Source organism: Phalacrocorax carbo, chromosome 9 (assembly GCF_963921805.1).
Source record: "Phalacrocorax carbo chromosome 9, bPhaCar2.1, whole genome shotgun sequence".
Lineage (NCBI taxonomy): Eukaryota > Metazoa > Chordata > Aves > Suliformes > Phalacrocoracidae > Phalacrocorax > Phalacrocorax carbo.
Window position 1 is genome coordinate 21,227,062 of NC_087521.1, and position 17,581 is coordinate 21,244,642.

The 17,581-nt window shown below is 41.4% G+C and overlaps 1 protein-coding gene across 11 annotated transcripts in view; it reads right to left on the minus strand.

Moving 5' to 3' along the window:
• Nucleotides 1–983: 983 nt before the first annotated feature.
• Nucleotides 984–17,581, minus strand: part of BTBD7 (BTB domain containing 7) — a 55,791-nt gene continuing 39,193 nt past the window's right edge. For 10 of the 11 annotated variants that reach the window (XM_064460625.1, XM_064460622.1, XM_064460619.1 and 7 more), the window contains 8 exons: nt 17,192–17,267; nt 14,858–15,018; nt 14,434–14,577; nt 14,088–14,201; nt 12,356–12,545; nt 8,152–8,330; nt 7,044–7,472; nt 984–5,924 (listed from right to left, as the gene is read on the minus strand). In XM_064460625.1, the coding sequence (XP_064316695.1) occupies nt 5,109–5,924; nt 7,044–7,472; nt 8,152–8,330; nt 12,356–12,545; nt 14,088–14,201; nt 14,434–14,577; nt 14,858–15,018; nt 17,192–17,267 (2,109 nt within the window). In that variant the 3' untranslated portion in view covers nt 984–5,108. The remainder of the gene's footprint in view (nt 5,925–7,043; nt 7,473–8,151; nt 8,331–12,355; nt 12,546–14,087; nt 14,202–14,433; nt 14,578–14,857; nt 15,019–17,191; nt 17,268–17,581) is intronic. The other variant, XM_064460628.1, reaches the window with a different exon arrangement.

Below are 17,581 nucleotides of genomic sequence, written 5' to 3' on the forward strand. Positions count from 1 at the left end.
CCATGGGCACTGCCTGTTCCTGGGAGCAGGGGCTACCTGCAGGCAGCAGCAGGTACTTGGGCCCAGCCCCTACCACTCCCCCTTCCCCGCTTTTTTTAAGCCCTTGTGCTTCCTTCCCAAAGGCTCCCCCCGCCCCACCCCAGTGAAGCAGCATCCCCACCTTTATGAAGTTAACTGCTGCAAAACAAACTGGACACCTGCAACAGTCAACATGACCTTTGCTTAGTTTAGGAAGTTGCTCCTAAAACTGTCCTGGACATGGGACTGAAGGTGTCTGTAACAAACACATAAGGCCTGCCAGCACCCCCAATCCCTGCCACGCTGCTGTGGGGGGACATCACACCCACCCCCTCTTGCTGTTGTACATCCCAGTGAGACCAGTCAAGCCTTTCTGCTGCTGGATGACATTTCTAACCTTGAGTCACCTCTTTGAAGTAGTGAAGCACTTGTTTCTGTGGAAGAGATTTGACGAATATTCCACCAGTGCAGGATAACTGCAACTCGGGAAGAGAAAGGTGGGCACCTAACGTGTGTGTCCAGCTGCTCTGCTGAGAAGATGAACACCTCGTAGGTGTAGGGCTAAGGCCCAGGGCCCTGACTACGAGTAATGCTATTGCCTTTAGTAGTGAACAGTCTCAGTCAGTTAAGCTCTGGCCAGAAGAGCTCGCTGAATTATTTCACTGAAGTGCTTTTCCTTTTTAATACACTGCTTGAACAGTGCCACTAATTTCAAATTCTTCTTTTTACACTGGTTTGTATCACATCCTTTATGTTCAAAGCATGATTGTGTGCTTTTTGCCCCCCCAAGAAAAACAAACCTCGTCAGTTTTAAGAGCCTTTACTGCTAGAGGGCATGTGAACATATGCATTAAACCACTCCTTTCCCCGGCCTTCAGTCAGCTAGGAAGTTGGGAATGGCGATGGCGCAGCCCGCCTGGCCAGCCTGCGGGTTACAGTTAAATGGAAGAAGTCACACAAGCACGTTCTATACAAGCCGTTTATTTGAAATGCCAACTATACGTAGGATAAAGTCAGTGTTACATGCTTCTCAGCAACAGTAGAAAAATAGAACCAGTGAAAACCTTTTTACAACTGTAATGGTACTCAAAAGAGAAATGTATTGTTTTACAATGCATCACACAAGACTAGAATTCAAGTTTGAAGGTACCTAAAAAAAATACTATTTTTTTTAAAAAACACTATGTACAATTGAAGCGTAAACAAGTTTTACAAAGTACTGGTTATGCAGGTTGTAGAAAAAACACTTGCATAGGACATGAAGTCAGTTTAAGAAAGTTTTTCTGAGCCTTTAGCATTGAAGGCACTTGACTTTATACCAGTAACAACACAAGGACAAGAAACAAAACCGTAACATTGCCGAAGGCAGGGCTACCTCCTGGCAGTAAAGAGAATTACAGAAACCCCAAATATGCTTTTACAACTTTATCTCTCAGCTGTTCCCTGCCTTTGGCAGAGCTCAGCACCACCTCTACCACAGAAGCATGTAATTATTAGAAGAAGGAACAGTGCCTCGAGCAGCACGAGTATTCTTTCCAGAAAAAAAACAAACCCCTAACCAAACCCAAACACACACCCCCAAACCCAAACCAAAGAAACCCATAAGACAAACAAACATTTGGGACATTCCAGGACCAAAACCCAAGGCTTACGAGTAGGGGTGGCCACAGCCTTAACTTCCAGAGTGAAACTCCTCAAGAACAGGAAAAATACAACAAGAAACCGCCAACCAACACAGCAGTTATTAACACACAACTACAGTAAATCTGCGGAACAACAAAACATTTCAAAGGAAGAATCTGTTTCAGGAATTAAGTTATTCATCCATATATTAAGGAAAAGAGCAGGGGGTCAGGGAAAGGGGCGTAAGATGTTTTTGCATGTTGCTTCCTAAATGAAAGTCTGAGCTCTCTCTTTACTAAAGCAAGGAGCACAAGTCCTCCTCATCTAAGAAAATGTAATGTTCATACCTCTATCCTCAAGCAAAATACAGTCAGTAATCTTATCTCCATCAAATTTACAGGAGGAGAAGGTGTTAATTTCCAGCCTAATCAGAAAGTGCTTAATGTAAACAAGGAGCTTCTGCACCAAAGTTCCTGTAGACGGAGAACAACAAGAAGTAGCAGGTAGCACAGGTATGCATGTTCTGCGAGTGAGATGTAGTATGAACACTAGCTTCTGAATAATGCTTCCATTGCAAAGAATAAAGACAGTCTCCCCTCCCTCTGCATGCCCATCTAGGTAGGAAATCCTACACTGGAGTACAAAAATACAGTTCCAGTAATTTGACAAATAAATCCTTCTTTTCCACTTCACATCAGCTGCCATGAGCTGCTATCTTCCTCCCAGCTCAAAATACACAAGTGAAAATGCAGATTGTCTACATGGCCCGATTGTCTTTGTGGCCTCACAAGGACTTGTCTTTTATGTCGCACCTACTTTTAAACACTTGCTCTTTTTAATACTGCTCAGCTTCTGAGACTTCAGAAGCAATTTTGTATTCTAAAATGCAGACATGCCCCCCTGAGGCATTTCTCACCAGTTTATTCCAAAGCCAAAGCATTTAATGATTTCCCTTAAGCCATAACCTCAAAACTTCTCAGTCTTCATCAGCCACGTCCCCACAAATTTCAAGCTTCAGTTACATCTGTAGATTTCAGCCCCACCTCTCTCCAGGCACACAGTGCCAAAAACTATGGTAACTAAAATAGTTTTCTCAAAGTTCATCTATTGATTTTAGGTAAAACTAAATTATTCAGACTAGCAAGGCTTCTGAGGACAGCTATGACATTTTAGTTGTTGAGCTACCAACATAGATACGACTCAAGTGCAGGGAGGTGCAGGTGTTTTGTGTGTGACGAAACTAACGCTCCAAGCGCTGGTGAGCGTGAGACCCAAGGGGCTGGTTAGAGCTGCACCACCAGGCAGCCTGTGCTCAGACCTTCAAAGGAAACCCAGTGAACCTCAGTCCCTCACTTGTAGCAGCACCGTCCCCCCACTGACACCTGCTTGCATTTAACAACATTCTCCGCTGCAGTCCCATGGAAATCCTACAGAGTGGTGATGAGGAAAGGACCACCAAGTGTCTTGACTGTGGTCAAAAATAACCCAACCAGATTAAAAAGGCTGACAGAGGGGAAAAACCCCCACCCACCCACATGTTCTCTCACCCACAAGACCACACCTGCACAGTTTAGCTAAGCTTCTCCAATCCTACACCATGCCTTCCATGGCTGCACCTCGAAAGGAGTGTCTGCAGAGCTTTCACAGCAGCGGGAGGCCTACAGATGTATATGCAGGAGACTTTACAATTTATTGGTTCAAACTCCCATATCTTCATTTACCTAGAAGCTATCTGGTAGTTTGGAAATGCAGTATTCAATGTATTTCAATAACACTGTGGTGTTGTTACCAAGCCTTGCATACTTTAACAAAACAGGTTAGGTAAGAATCTGCCATCAACTAAAACTAAACATAGTGTTGCAGCAAGATTTCTGTTTAAACAGTATAAAGCATTTTGAACTGCAGGACATAACCTAACCTTAAAGTAGTCCTTAGGTCACACTTGGGATTAAAGTTTTCTGCTACAGGGAAATTCTTCATTATAGAAACTGCATTAAAAAAAATAAACCCAAAGAGGCCTTTACCAGTAATCACTACACTGCAGTGGCATCAGATCCCTATCCTAAATGTAATGAATCTGTGATAAAAACTGCATGGGTAAGTATTAAGGATGTACTTAATTATAACCATTATACCCAGTGCAGGGTAGGGAGCCAGCCCAGATCACGATCATTCCCTCTTCATATCATGTTAGTATTTCTGTGCTTTAAAAAAGCAAAGCTGGGAGATGGAAGTGTAATTTAAGAGTGCTAAAGGTAAGAGTCTAAAGCTTTACACATTTCATAATGCTAGAGCAGTTACTCTTCACTTTGATTTTGTTCACAGAACAGCTGCAATTATAAAGTCAGCAACACTTCAGATCAGGTAAGGAACACTGAATGACATCACTAGAGAGTGAAGCCCTTTTTGAATCATAGGCAGGGGAAAACAAGGCAATGAGCAGTCACCTCAGCACCTCTGTTGGAGAGGGAACCCTCTCAAGCGGAGGGTTACCATTCAGGCAACAGCAAAGATACTATGCCTTGTCTTCCCGACACCCCCAGATTTAGCACGAATCCTCAACTCCGGTCTTCGCTTACCCTTACGTACGGGTAGCTGGAAGAACAAGTTATTACTATCATTTTTACAGTATTTCTAGGTTTATTTCTGCATGGGTAAATGAACAATTCTAGTCTGTCTTCTAAGCGCTTCCAGGTGATCATGGAGTTCTCCATGGTCACAGCTGAACCAGAAAGCAGAGTCAGACTAGCAGGTCCCAGTGAATTTCACTGGCGCTTGGACTCCTAAATATCCCCCTGGACTCTTAAAAACCCAAATACAATTCTTGAAGTGGGCTTGCTGTGTAAAGGTAAGACCAGCTGCCAGAACTTTTCAAGCAAAATATTAGACTGGATTCTTGCCGTAGTCATAAAAATCAGGAAGATTTTAGATCTAAATAAACAAAAATCTAACTAAAAATGTAGTATTTTGATGTGCTGTTCTTTGGAATTCCTATAATTAAAAATAAACGCATTGTTGCTATTTCATAAGAAAATACATTTTGTAATGTGCAACCCAATGCACATAGGGAATTGGCAGGTGAAAGGGAAAATGCAAAAGTATGAAAATACAGTCCTTTAAATGTGACAATAAAGTTCAACATATTAGTACAAAACTGATACACTAAAATAGATGTACAGGTGCAAAAGGCTAGCAGGTTGTAGAAAAAAAAGGTACCAGCTTACTTTTTTTAAAAGGCTTAATTAAATTTGCTCAAAAAATTTTCCCACAAAGTAAAACCAGAAGGAGCATTAAAAGGAAACTGATAACGTGCTGTCTCTAATAAAGCAATGTATGTACAAAAGAAGTGAGCGAAGCTGAACTTATCTGCTGGCGTGAATGAATTTGTCTGACACAAGTCAGGCCAGAAGTTGCGAAGAATGGGGCGTTTACAACTCTTAGGCACAGAGAAATAGTGGAGGTTGCTTTCATAGGGCAGATTTTTTATACAGGAAGTCTGGTTTGTTTGGAGACCTCCTTCCTCTGCTTACTGCATCTTCCCTTTCCAAATCTGCATTCCTCTGCGCTCCATGTTCCAATGGCTCATCATCTGCCAGTCTCCTACTGGGTCTCTCTTCTTGCATTTCGGAGCTGTATGCAGAGAGCGAAGGTCTGTTGGAGGTTAGCCCATAGGTTAAATCGGTTTCCACTTTTGTTCTTCCCCTGATGTGAACTGGGCCATTGCCAGCATTTTCCTGGGTAGCCAATGCCAAGTCCAGTCGCTGGGGAGGTTGTTCTAAGACATCAAGGTGTATTGGCTCGTTCTTTTGTCTGTGTTGATGCCCATCTTGGGAGAGCAGGTATTCCCTTCTAGAATCCTCTTGCTTTTTAGGAGATATTTGGGAAGGTAGATAGGCTGACTTTAAGCCACTTGGTGATGCCTTATTGTGGCTATACAAATCTGGGCCAAAATATATGCCTTGAGAAGGTGAAGGACTGTGCCTGTTGGGTGCTGGAGTGGAGGGTCTGCACGCAGCATTGGAGAAGTCATAGAAGTCAGGATATTCCTGCTGATTTTCTCGAGCATCTATTTTTTGCTCTATTGCATGTTTCTTTCGAGAAGTGGGCACGTGTCTGTTCTGAATACATGAAATGTGCTGGGGTGGACCAGGCCCTACCTCTGTAACTGTCTGGCTTAGTTCTGTGTCGACAGTGAGCTCTGGTAATCTTCTGTCTTTTAAAGACATTGCTGACACGCCCATTGCGATATCTGGCATCAGTTCATTTAGTAAGGGCTGAGTACACTGGAAAAGAGAAGAAATTGGTCCATGGAAACAAAGCAAAAGCTAAAACACAAACTGTGTTTAGGACAGCTTCTGTAATTCAAAATGGCATTTTCCTAATCTACTTTTGCCTAGACCAACCTCAGCCTGCAAGTTTCCTACATTGTTTAAAGAACACAAGTATCCTCCAACCTTCACCTTCCTGCTAGCTTAAGACAACTTCCCTTCACGAAGCTGTTGTGCCACAATAACAGCTCCTTCTTAAACACATCTTGCCTTGAATATGCAGTAAATGACAATGACTGTTAAACTCTCCGAAGGTAAGCCTGCTTTGAGCCACCTGCAAGTATCAAACCAGACAAGTTTCTCTATGTGGGACTTAACAAATGGTTTGTCATAGCACACAGTTCTAGTGCAGGGAAGCCAAGAAACATGCCTTTTGTCACTATAGATGCAACCCCTCTGCCTGCATTTCATATTTTAAAGTAAGTTAATTGAATGCATATGTATGTGTATGCATGGCAGCCTCAGGGTTTGCGGGGAGCATCAGTCACAGAGCTGACTATGTTATAGTTTGTTGGTTTTGTTGCATCATATTGTAGTTCAGCAAGTGTAATGACTGTCTTTAAGTGCTGTGATGAACTCCTTTGTATTTGTGATTACCAATTTCTGCTTGCCTATTAATTTAAAAAAAATCTTTTTCACAGGTGTACGGCCTTCACAGTCTCCACAGGTTCCCATTATACCCATCTGTTTACTTCAGGACTACTTACCTGTGAATAGCCAAAATACCATCATTATTTCTAACCTTGCATTACAGCATCAAGTCCACTACTGAAGCTGACTTATGCTTTGTTTTAATGTAGAGCAAACTGTACTATTTCAGAAGATTTGTAAGTCCCACTTGCCCCTCCAAAATGCTCCTCGCCCTGGAACATTCATTCTCTCAGGAATTAGGGCATGCCTTTGGGATGCAGAATGCTGACAGCCAATTTGGTAGAAAAATCTTCTCCTAACCAGCGAAGATGCTCTTTTATTTAACAAAGCTAAGTTACTTCACCATAAGAATTCTCTCCAAATCCTCTCTATAAGCTACTCTGAGTGGTCAGAGAGAGTGAGAAGAGAAATCATAATACTTACTACTTGCTTCTCAGCTGCCATCACTGCTGCTGCTGCCGCCACCGTCTGCCTCCCCAGACCTGTAGTGTTAGTGCAATCAGGGGGTGCTGCTTTAACACTGGGCAAGTAGACGGGCGGTGCAGCTTTGGGAGCAGTTCGCGAGTGGAACAGTGAGTGATTACATGGGTAAGAAAAGGAACGGGAGGGATGTTGACTTGGCACCCTTTGTTTCCAGCCCACTTTGAACTGGTTATGAATAGGAGTTGCTGGTGGGTGGTATGGAGGTGGAGGAGGGGGCAATGGTGGATGGAAGGCCACAAAAGAGTCCAGTTCTGTAAACATGGTTTCTGCAGTGGGAGTGCTGTTAACGCGACATCGTCCAGACTGTCTCATTGTCAGGAGCGGGCTTTCGTCCCCAAAGCGCTCATCAGGAAAGAATTTGTGAGGATTCTGCAAAGGAGAAAACCCAGCATGTACCAAAACAAAGCAGGAAGTCATCTAGAAAAATCTCCTGATCTAATGTGCACTGGAACTAGAAATCTGCTAGTACTGTAACAGGATAGTTGTGCCACCTAAAACCTCACCAACACTTTGAGTGGATTACAGCTATCAAGGAATACAGATTTTCTTTTTAAAAACAAGACAACAGGAAGTATCCCATTCACTGGGTAAATAAATTGACCAATAAACACATTTGCTTTATCAGCAGCATACAAACAGAAGCAGGATTTCCACCTTCCCAGTCCTGATGTGTGCTATGCAGATCTACCGTATCAGTTAGGACTTTATCTCCTCCCCGATTCAAGAATAAATCAATCTAGATTTCTAGTTATGGTTTGACTATTTTCATCAACTGCCTCTTTGGCACATTTTTTTTGTCCACAAAATTTGTGGCAGTAACATTGTAAGTACATTGCACTTACACATTTATAAAATCACATAAATCAAATGCAACAGACCCACTGTACTTTGCGCTTAGACAGTTCTAAAGTTATGCAGGCATTTCAAAGCATTTTTGCATCTGCACGTGCACACACAAAGCAGTTCTTACTGCAGTTACGCATTCAAGTCAATTCACGAGCAGAACAAATTCAAAGAATTTGTGGTCTTCTACAGCAATTTTTCATACCTGCAAAAGTTCAGCAGCAGCGTCAGAAAGTCCGAATTCCCGCAGCACACGAATCTGAATCTCATAGCTGACTGTGGCGCCTTCTCCACAATTGAGAGCGTATGCTCTTTGCACTTGCTCAGTATGACGCAGCTCCTGCAGCCGTTTGATCATCTCTTTTACAATGAGGAGATTGGGAACTGGAGGGATGATAGAGAATGGAAGGGGGAGAGAGATCACTTTTTGAACTGCGAGACAGTACATTTGATTGCAATGGTTAGATTTAATTCTGAAGGAAAAATCTAACATCGGGCTGACTTGGCTTTTTTTTTTAAGCAGCATTCTGCCAAGAACAGTTCGATTTACACATGTTCCTTGAAGCACCATTATAGGCACATGGGACAACACATGTCATACAAATGGTAAAGACGTATACCGCTTTTCCAGCTTCTGCTAGAGCGAACCACAGATACAGCCTTCTTTGTAAACTCCTTATGATGCAGGAATTTTATGATTTGAGGTGGGGGCAGGATATCTTAAATAACAACTGAGTGTTCCCTCACGAATTCTACAGGCCAAGAATTCATTGATTTTTCTGGCATACACTTCATACTTCTATTGGAATTCTATAATCACAAGACCATAATCACAACACCATAGTACCAGTATGTAACTACAGAAAGAACATTCTAAAAAAAAAAAAAAAGACACAAATTGTAAGCCAACATAAACCTGTTAAAGTCATGTTATTTTATGCAGCCATATTGAAATAATTAAAAACAAAAACAACTTTCCAAAAGGAAATAATGTATAATTTGGAGTATTTATACTGTTGCAAAACTTTCTCATGCCACTTTTTGCTGCTGTTTGATGATGAATGATACTTCTCTGTGGTCTTTCTGTCCTCAGGAAAACATGCATATCATAAGAGGAGACAAATACAGATCTCTGAATATATAAGTCCTGGCATCTGATCCTTGACCAGCTTTACAAGTGTTATATATTATCATTACCAGATGTCTGTAATGAAAGCTCATAAAAATTAAATGGGTCAGACAGCAAGAACAGTGTGAAAAGTCATTGGCATCATAGAGAAGGAGAAAACCCAACACCATGCAGCTACAGCTGGTCCCAATTTCACAAAGTTTACACTGGTACACGAAAGACAAGTCTAAGTACTGTAAAATATTTTCCCCCCAAATTGAGTTCCTGTACTGTGGGGGCGGGGGGGGAGGGGAACCCCATACCCCATCAACTCTAGCCAGTCTTCAAGGCTTGGAAATAAATCTTCTGCACTACCCTCCACACACTTCAACTGTTCTGAAAAACTCCTGTTCTAGCAGCCAGGTGTTTAGCTACAATGAGCATTTTGTTAACACTGAAAAGAAGATTTTAGAGAGGTTTGAGGCAGTTCTCCAAACTAGTAAGCATAAAAATCATCTAAGTTTTTAAAGTAAGAGTGCTATCTTAAACCCTTGGTGGGTTTTTTGGGGGTTTGTTTTTTTTTTACTATTATTCATGTGAAACACATGGAAGAGAGATTATATATAAAAGTTCAATTCGCTCAAGTCAGTCGCAGAATTTCTAATTCAGACTGAAACTAGAAAATGCATAAGGAAACCCAGTTACCTGCAGAACCTAGCCTCAAAGTAGAACAGACTTCAGCAGAGGTTGAACTCATTTCACTACAGTGTTGCAAGAAGAGCACCGATATGCTGCCAATAGATTTTATACAAATATAGTCCACAGGCGGTGGGTACAAGGAAGATGCAAGCAACAGATGGAGAATACCTAAGCTGTAAAGAACACCCTGTTCTAAGAGCCCAGCTTAAAGGGCTCGGAGGCAATGATGTCCAGCTCTCCCTCCAGCAGTTCCTGTGCTCCATCTTTGCTTTGGGATGGATTCCTATACAAGCTATAGGTTTGGTACACGCCTAAAATCTTCTCAAATGAACTGGGCTCCATCACCCTTCCTAGCACAAAGTATTGGCAAAACAATCAATTGTTTTGCATAATTACAGAACTAAGCAAAGCAGGCAGTTACCAGGATGCAATACCTGCGCTCCAACTACTGGCTAGGCCTACAGCTCACACCCATGACCAAATCAAAGGGCTGGCAGTAATTCCTATATATTAAGTTGTAGAGAACCGAGCTGTAGTGGAGTTTTAGATTGGTCAAGATGTCTCACATTTGCCAACAGAGCCGGATTTTTTTAGAACACGAGAACTTTTGCAAAACACTGCAGATCTTTGAGAATCAGTTTCCAAAGAAGCTGAGAAAGAACACTTTGCTCAATCTTTGTTTTATCAGTCACATTGTATGATTAAATACTTTACATTCAATTCATGGTGAGTATATTTATGCTTTTCTGTAGAGTGGGGGGAAAAAAAGTCTGAGTACTGCAGTGTGCTGCTCAGATGCCAGAGCTGTAAGTTTCTAAACAATTAGTACTTTTATCAAATTACAGAAGTTTTCAGGAGCTCCTTTTAGGCTTTATCAAGTCTTTTCCTGAATCACAAGAAACAAATAGATCACAACCATTCCACAAACCTCACTAGAAAAAGCTTACTGCAGTGTTTAACCAAACATTGCTTCAAATCTTCCTGACACCTCAACTTAAATGTCTTGGCTCTTGCATCTGTAAGAACAGTTTATCTATTTCCTTTCAACACAGTTGACTTAATGGAGACATTAATTGATATACAAAGATCTTATGAAATGGGAAACGGGGAGTGATGGAGGAAGGAAGATGACACTTTTCCTGGTGGCAAGTAATCTTTATTGCTTTTCTACAGACTCCCAAACTGATCCATATCTACTGAAATGTCATACTTTGATCTAGAAATGGATGCCAAAAACTTTATGCAAGTTTAAGAAAAGATTGCATACGCTCATGGATTAAACACACATTTAAGACTACTAACTACACAGAAACGCCATCCACCACAGGACATCTCTGAGCTGCAAAGGGTTGAAGAGAGCACAGGATTTCACAGGGAATTATTTTATGTGCTTTTTCTGCTACACTTTCCTCATACACTCACTTCTGGTGACTACTGGAATAAGGATACTAGACTAGACAGACAAATCCCTGACCTCACCCAGTATGGCCATTTAAAGGGCTAAACGCAATGCTCCATCTGAGACCAAAATTACTTCACCTGCCTTGTGGCACATTTGTTTTTCATTTTAGTATGACTCTTTCTGGAATTGTATAACATTGACTTTCAGGCTTTTTTCCAAAGAGCTTCCTTGGCTATCATGTACGTACACAGCTGGCTACATTTACACAAACACAATGTTCCCACTTTCTTCACTGGATTTAAATGTAATCTTGGCCATTTAGCTATCTAATCCTGCCTTCCAAAACATCCACTGACCCTCCCAACTTGTGATCAGCTGCAAGCCTTGCCAGTGTATTCTCTATGCACACTGAGTATTAATGGAGCCAAGGAAAGGTAGGAAGAGCTAGATGCTTTGGCAATCCCACAAGATACATTCTTCCAGTTTGACACCAAAAGGCCAAATGCATTAATGACAAAATACATTACAGTAGTTTTATGATTATATTTCCCTGGCTTGCCTATGGGGAACGTCACACCAAATATCCTGAAGTCAAGAGAGGCCGTACCTACTTCCACCTATAAAAACTTACTCTGCCACACAAGGAATGTTGGTTTGGCTTCAAAGCTAAAGTCGACTTGGTAAACTGAGAAAAGTGTGCTTTGAGTTCCTACTTCCAACAGTTTTCTGGCAAACTGAGTTAAGCTGACTACCCTACAAGTTATGCTCCCCTGCTTTTTGTTTTTAATAGAAATTGGTATTTTGCCATTTTCCAGCCTTCTGGATCAACCAGTCATCCAAAATGGGTAAGTGCAAAACTAAGAACCACTCTGAGAACAGAGAGCCAGGCTCCAGCAAATGTTGTACAGTAAGTTTAACTAGTCCAAGGTTTTTCAAATTGCTCAGCTGAAGCAGGTTAAAATACTACTCCCTCTAGTAGCTTACTTTCTAACTACTTATTACACCATCCAAAAATAGTTAATGTCTTCAGAGTAGATCAAAGCAAAGGGGACTAACACTGAGTAGGAAGAAGCCCAAGTAGTGCAGTACTACTGTCTGAAGAAATCATAATATTCAATAATTCACATACCCTCTCCCCTGCCCCAAGCCCCCACCCACTCACGAGATTAATCAGCATTGCAAGTGATCCAGCAGCCTTACCTGGGATCTCATTGGCTATAACTGAAGGAGGACTGGACTGGTTAGTGCTAACTTGCTGGTGGGTAATCATATGACAGCACTGCGGCACTGCGTTGTTTACCATGTAAAGGGTGTCGGGCACATTGGACATTCGGACCATCCGCAAACGAACGAGATCGGTTTGCTCCACCATCATCTCATCCAGTACTGACTGCAACGACAGCCATTAGAGACCTCATGAAGTCACTGCGCACACATACCCACCGGGAGCTGCTGCAAACGCAGTCCCGAGGCCACAAGTCTAGCAACATCTAAACCATAACTTTTCCAGGTCCCAAACAGTATTTGGCTTTTCCACAACGTTTTCTTATTCCATTTTCCAGTCATTATCAGAGTTGATTTTCAGAGCTAAAAGCAGGCAGGTGAATAAAGTTTGGGAAGGTTGCTTTGTTTATTTTATACTTGTCAGATTGGAGGTAAACCTTCTTGAGGCCAGACCCTCTGGACTCTGTCTCTGACAATTACCACCTATAGGTCTCAACTCTCTGTGCCACTGAACAGAAGGCACTAGTCTGAAAATGAAATGTGCTTCTCTCAGATGTCTTAAAGACTAGAAAGGGATTTATGTATACCCTTTTAAGATTCTCATTTATGGGTAAATGGATTTATTGAAAAAAAAAAAACAAAAAAAGGGAGGCTAACAGAGGAGTAAAAAAACCCCCAAAACAGCACAAAACCACCCAAGCAGAAATCACTCCTCTGCAATTTTTGCATTAGACAGTAATTAAGCTATGAATAACAGTATAGTTACCAGATAATGAGTCCTCCCTCTAAGGTTAAACAGCTAATAGTGCTTTTAAAAATATTAACAGCACAATATGAAACTAATAGAAACAAGTAGGATTCCTGACAGAGGAAAAAAAAAAATTGAAATGCACTTTTTACTTTAAGGTTACTATTAAAGCACTCCCATACCATATACCTGAAAACTAAAGAGCCAAAGCTTTTATCACATTCTTTAACATATTTTTGTTAGTTTTAACAATCCAAGATACAAAGATAAAACTGGCTAGTCTTCCTTTGCTGCTTAAGTGCCACCTGGTGCTCTCTAACCTTTGTGGCCAAAATACATAGTAGTTTTATTTCTCCCCTCCCCTCAGAGGAGATGTCAACACAACTTTGAAAATACTTTCTTAGGCACAGGGCAAAAGCTCTGAATTCACCAGAGTAGTAGTCAGAGTTTGTAGGCGATGTGGGTGTGCACAGCCTCACCTAATCCTCTTATTCTGCAGTCACCTGCACTGCTGGGACTCACAAGCTCTTGACCTAAGTCAGAGCTGCGTTAAGTGGTGTCATTAGTTAGCGACCTACAAGGGTCCCATTCTGTCAAACAATGTGGCATGTTCCTGCCCCACACAGAGCCATCTCCACCCTGTCACCAAACGTCACCATCAGAGATATTACAAGATCTTCAGTTTGACAGTCCTCATGCAAAATATTAAATAGGGAAGCTACTGCTTGAGCAGAACACAAAGGACTTGAGTCAACTTTCACAGAATCACAGTGTTTATTCCATTCTGCGGAGGATCAAAAGAATTTTGGATACGTTCTGATTCAAACAAGATGAAATATCAGAGTCCTCTGCCTAGTGGAATAGTAGCTCTCCACCCAGCTCTAGTGGGAGCTGGGGAGCCTGAAAGACCTGGCACCAAGGTTGCTGACTAGCTGCAAACTGGGACTCTCAGGCTCTCACCTTGCCATCCGCCTGCCAGGTGGGCTGCCGAGGAGCTGGGCCGGCAAACTGGCTGGAAACCAGGGAGGTTTCCCTCAGAACGCTGCTTTGTTTCCGGTGGAATTTCATCAAGATCTGTCTCGCAAACATTTCAATTTCGACAAAAAAAAATTTTGTTGAAATTTTTCTGACCAGTTCTAGAGACTTGAGCCTGATGATCAATCTTGTAAGTCTTGTTAAATTGAAAATGTTAGTATTTTAGGCCAGTACATGCAAAGAGAGACAAAACATACCAAAAATCTTTCCCTGTTTACAGAACCCCCTGATGACTCCAGATTAACAATACTCAATTGTTAATGATTATTACCTTAGCCTCCTCCACATACGGTGAGAACAGTCTTGGCCGCACATATATTCCAGCATTTTTTTGCCGCAGCCAGGCATTTGACTTTCCACCTTCTGATGTTGGTAGCATGTCTGAAGGAGGAGTACTAATCAGGCCTCTCTTCATCTTTAAGAATCAAGAAAGAGTTTCACCGTTTTTAAAATATAAAAATGGGAAAAGCTTGCAAGAAATGCATTTCTTATACCAAATCCTTGCACCACTGATTTTTCTTTAGCCTTCTGATAGATTTAAAGTATAGAAAATTTAACCAGAAAAAGTTATACACATATTCCTCTGAGTGACAACATTTTAGGAGCTATCCTCAAAAAGACCCCAAAACACCTGAACATTGTAGAATCTGAAACACAAAGAATCCAGAGATATTTGTACGAGATTACTGACTTACTGCATCACTCAGTACTTCACTATTCATGGGCAAAATGTGCTCAATGCGGACAAAAGGTAAAAGTGGAGACAGGATCTCTCTCAGCTCCTCAATGTCAAGATCTCTCCTCTTCACACCTCTTTTGTTCACACTGTGAGCAGTACCACTCAGTAAATTAGGCTCTGGGGGAAGGAACAAAAAATAATAAATTCACATCAAAAAGTTTAACTAGGAAAGCAGGAGTTACAGGGCTTATGGAAAGTTATAGAAAAGTAAAGTACAATTTTAAAATAAATTAGCAGTGCCTTAAAATCTGGCATGACACATCAGCAGTCAGGTTCACTTTATGCAAGCATGGGTTATTTGCACAGGTGTCAGTTTCAAAGCATAAGCCAGGGAGAAAACTCAGAAGTAGTGTTTGGGGTAATCATTTATAAAGCTCTACCTCGAGCTATGCTGTGAGAACTTCCGTGCCTCACTGCTAGTGGTTTCCCCAAAGGCTCTCCCCCTACAGCTCCTCACCCTTTCCCCAGCAGTTTTCAGAAACACGTTTTCTACAATTAAGGCCTGAAGAGATCAATGGGATAAACTATTCTAGTCTCATGTAAGCCATCCTTGTAACAGCTATGTCAAGCCCATTCAAAGTGCTCTCATGGTCACAGGATACCTATTTATGCCAAGAGTGGGTGTCTTTCTAGAGACTGCAAGATGACAACATATGACACACTCAGGTCATTCTCCGTCCCTAACCACCTTCACCTGTATTTTAGGTATTGTGCCCAACCTGACTTTGATTAACTTCACTTTGAGGAAACCTGTCAAACATACCCACCCTCCATTCAGTACAGGCAGCTTAAGCTTTGGCCACAGCCCATTATAATTTCTAATGCTTTCTGGTATTTGACTGACACCACCACATATTCAGAGCTGCAAAATCAGGTGCGTCACTGAGAAATTTAGACAAAATTACTAGACTAAATTTGGCCCTAATCTGACAGAATTTGGTATAGCTCTTATTTCTCCTTTTGATTATGTTACCTGATGGCCCCAGGAAAGAGAAATGAGCTGTTTACTTAGTGACCACCACAGACCAGGAAGCTGCACAATTACTCCAAATGAGCAGCTTCTCCCTCAGTCCAGGTCTGTTACTGTTTAACTGGCTGCATTATGTTCTGATGTGCCTTAAGACAAACACTTAGAAAACCTTGTCTTGAAGACAGAAGGTTAATACTTACTCAGGTCACTAAAAGCACATATTTTAACCGACTTCTTGTTGCATTTCATACAACACATACATGACAAAGCAGCTGTACCTCAAGTAATAACAGTGGATTTCAAAAACATGTCCAGCACTGCTCTATTTTCACATAGGCAGGTTCCTTTCTGTTCCTCTCATTGTACTATCCGATTGATCCTTTGTGGTGGGGATGACCTACAAGCTATTTGCATTTGTTATTTGAGAAGTATATATTTAATCTACTTCCCCCATCCAACACGTGAGACTGCCCTTGAAGTTACCACCGTAGCAAAAATATGCATCCGAGTTAATAAAAACACATTTACATCTACTTTAGGAAAAACACGGATGCCACTTGATGGCTTGTTTCTCACCACGACAGATTTCTGTGAGAGAAACATACTCAAACCAAAGTGAAAGGCTGACACAGTGAACTAAGAATAAGACTACTGTGAGAAGCCTGCATGAGTACAGGAAAGTAAAAGATACTGCAGGGGTTTTTTTTATTTTATGAATTAATTATGAGAAAAAAATTCTGAGACAACAGGAAATCAGCCAGACTTAATCAGACAATCGCAGAGGTTTGAAAGGACCTCTAGAAGTTTGGTCCAGCCACAGCCACCACCCGCTCCCCACACCTCCCCAGGCAGGGTAGAGCAGGCTGCCCACAACAATGTTGGATTTTGAATGCCTCAGAAGATGGAGACCACATAACTACTTGGACAGCCTGTTCCAGTGTCTGACCACCTTCACAGTTTCTTGTGTTTAAACAGAATTTCCTGCATTTCAGTTAATGCCTCATTGCCTCTAATACTGTCCTGGGTGCCAAGACAAGACTGTGACTATTTTCTTTGCTTCCTGCCATTAGATATTTATAGACTTTGCTAAGATCCCCCCTAAGCCTTTTCTTCTTGAGGCTAAACAATCCCAGCTCCCTCAGAACACCACCATTCTCATTTTTTAGAGAACAAAAGCTTTTTTAAAAAGTGCAATTATTTAGTTTTGACCACACTACAAACCAAGTAGATAAAATTTCCTTAAGTTACAGATTACCTTCAAGAAAGAACTGCCGTACATTTTGATTTGTTTTAGTACTGTATGGTTTAAAGGATCCTTACCTCGATCTGCTATTCTCTTCATCAACTGGTGTTCTCCCCATTTAATCAGGTATTTAAGAATATCTTGTTCACTTGCCTGGTAGAAAGAGAAAGTTAGCAATCTCTATATGCTTAGTTTAATGTCACACGCACGCACACACAAAAGTCTCATACAGAGGTCTTACACCAATAAAGAAACACAACTGTACCAAGAGCAAAACAGTATTTCTACTTTATGATCTGCTAGACCACTTCTTCCAAATATTTTAAGGTAGGACTACCTGTATATCACCACCATGACTTCTAGATTCATGTCACTACTTAGTGAATCCCTAAAAGGGAAAAAAACTTTTTTCTACAGAAGGAAAAAATTTTGTCTAGAATGAATGTCTAGAAAGTAAAAGGGGCTGT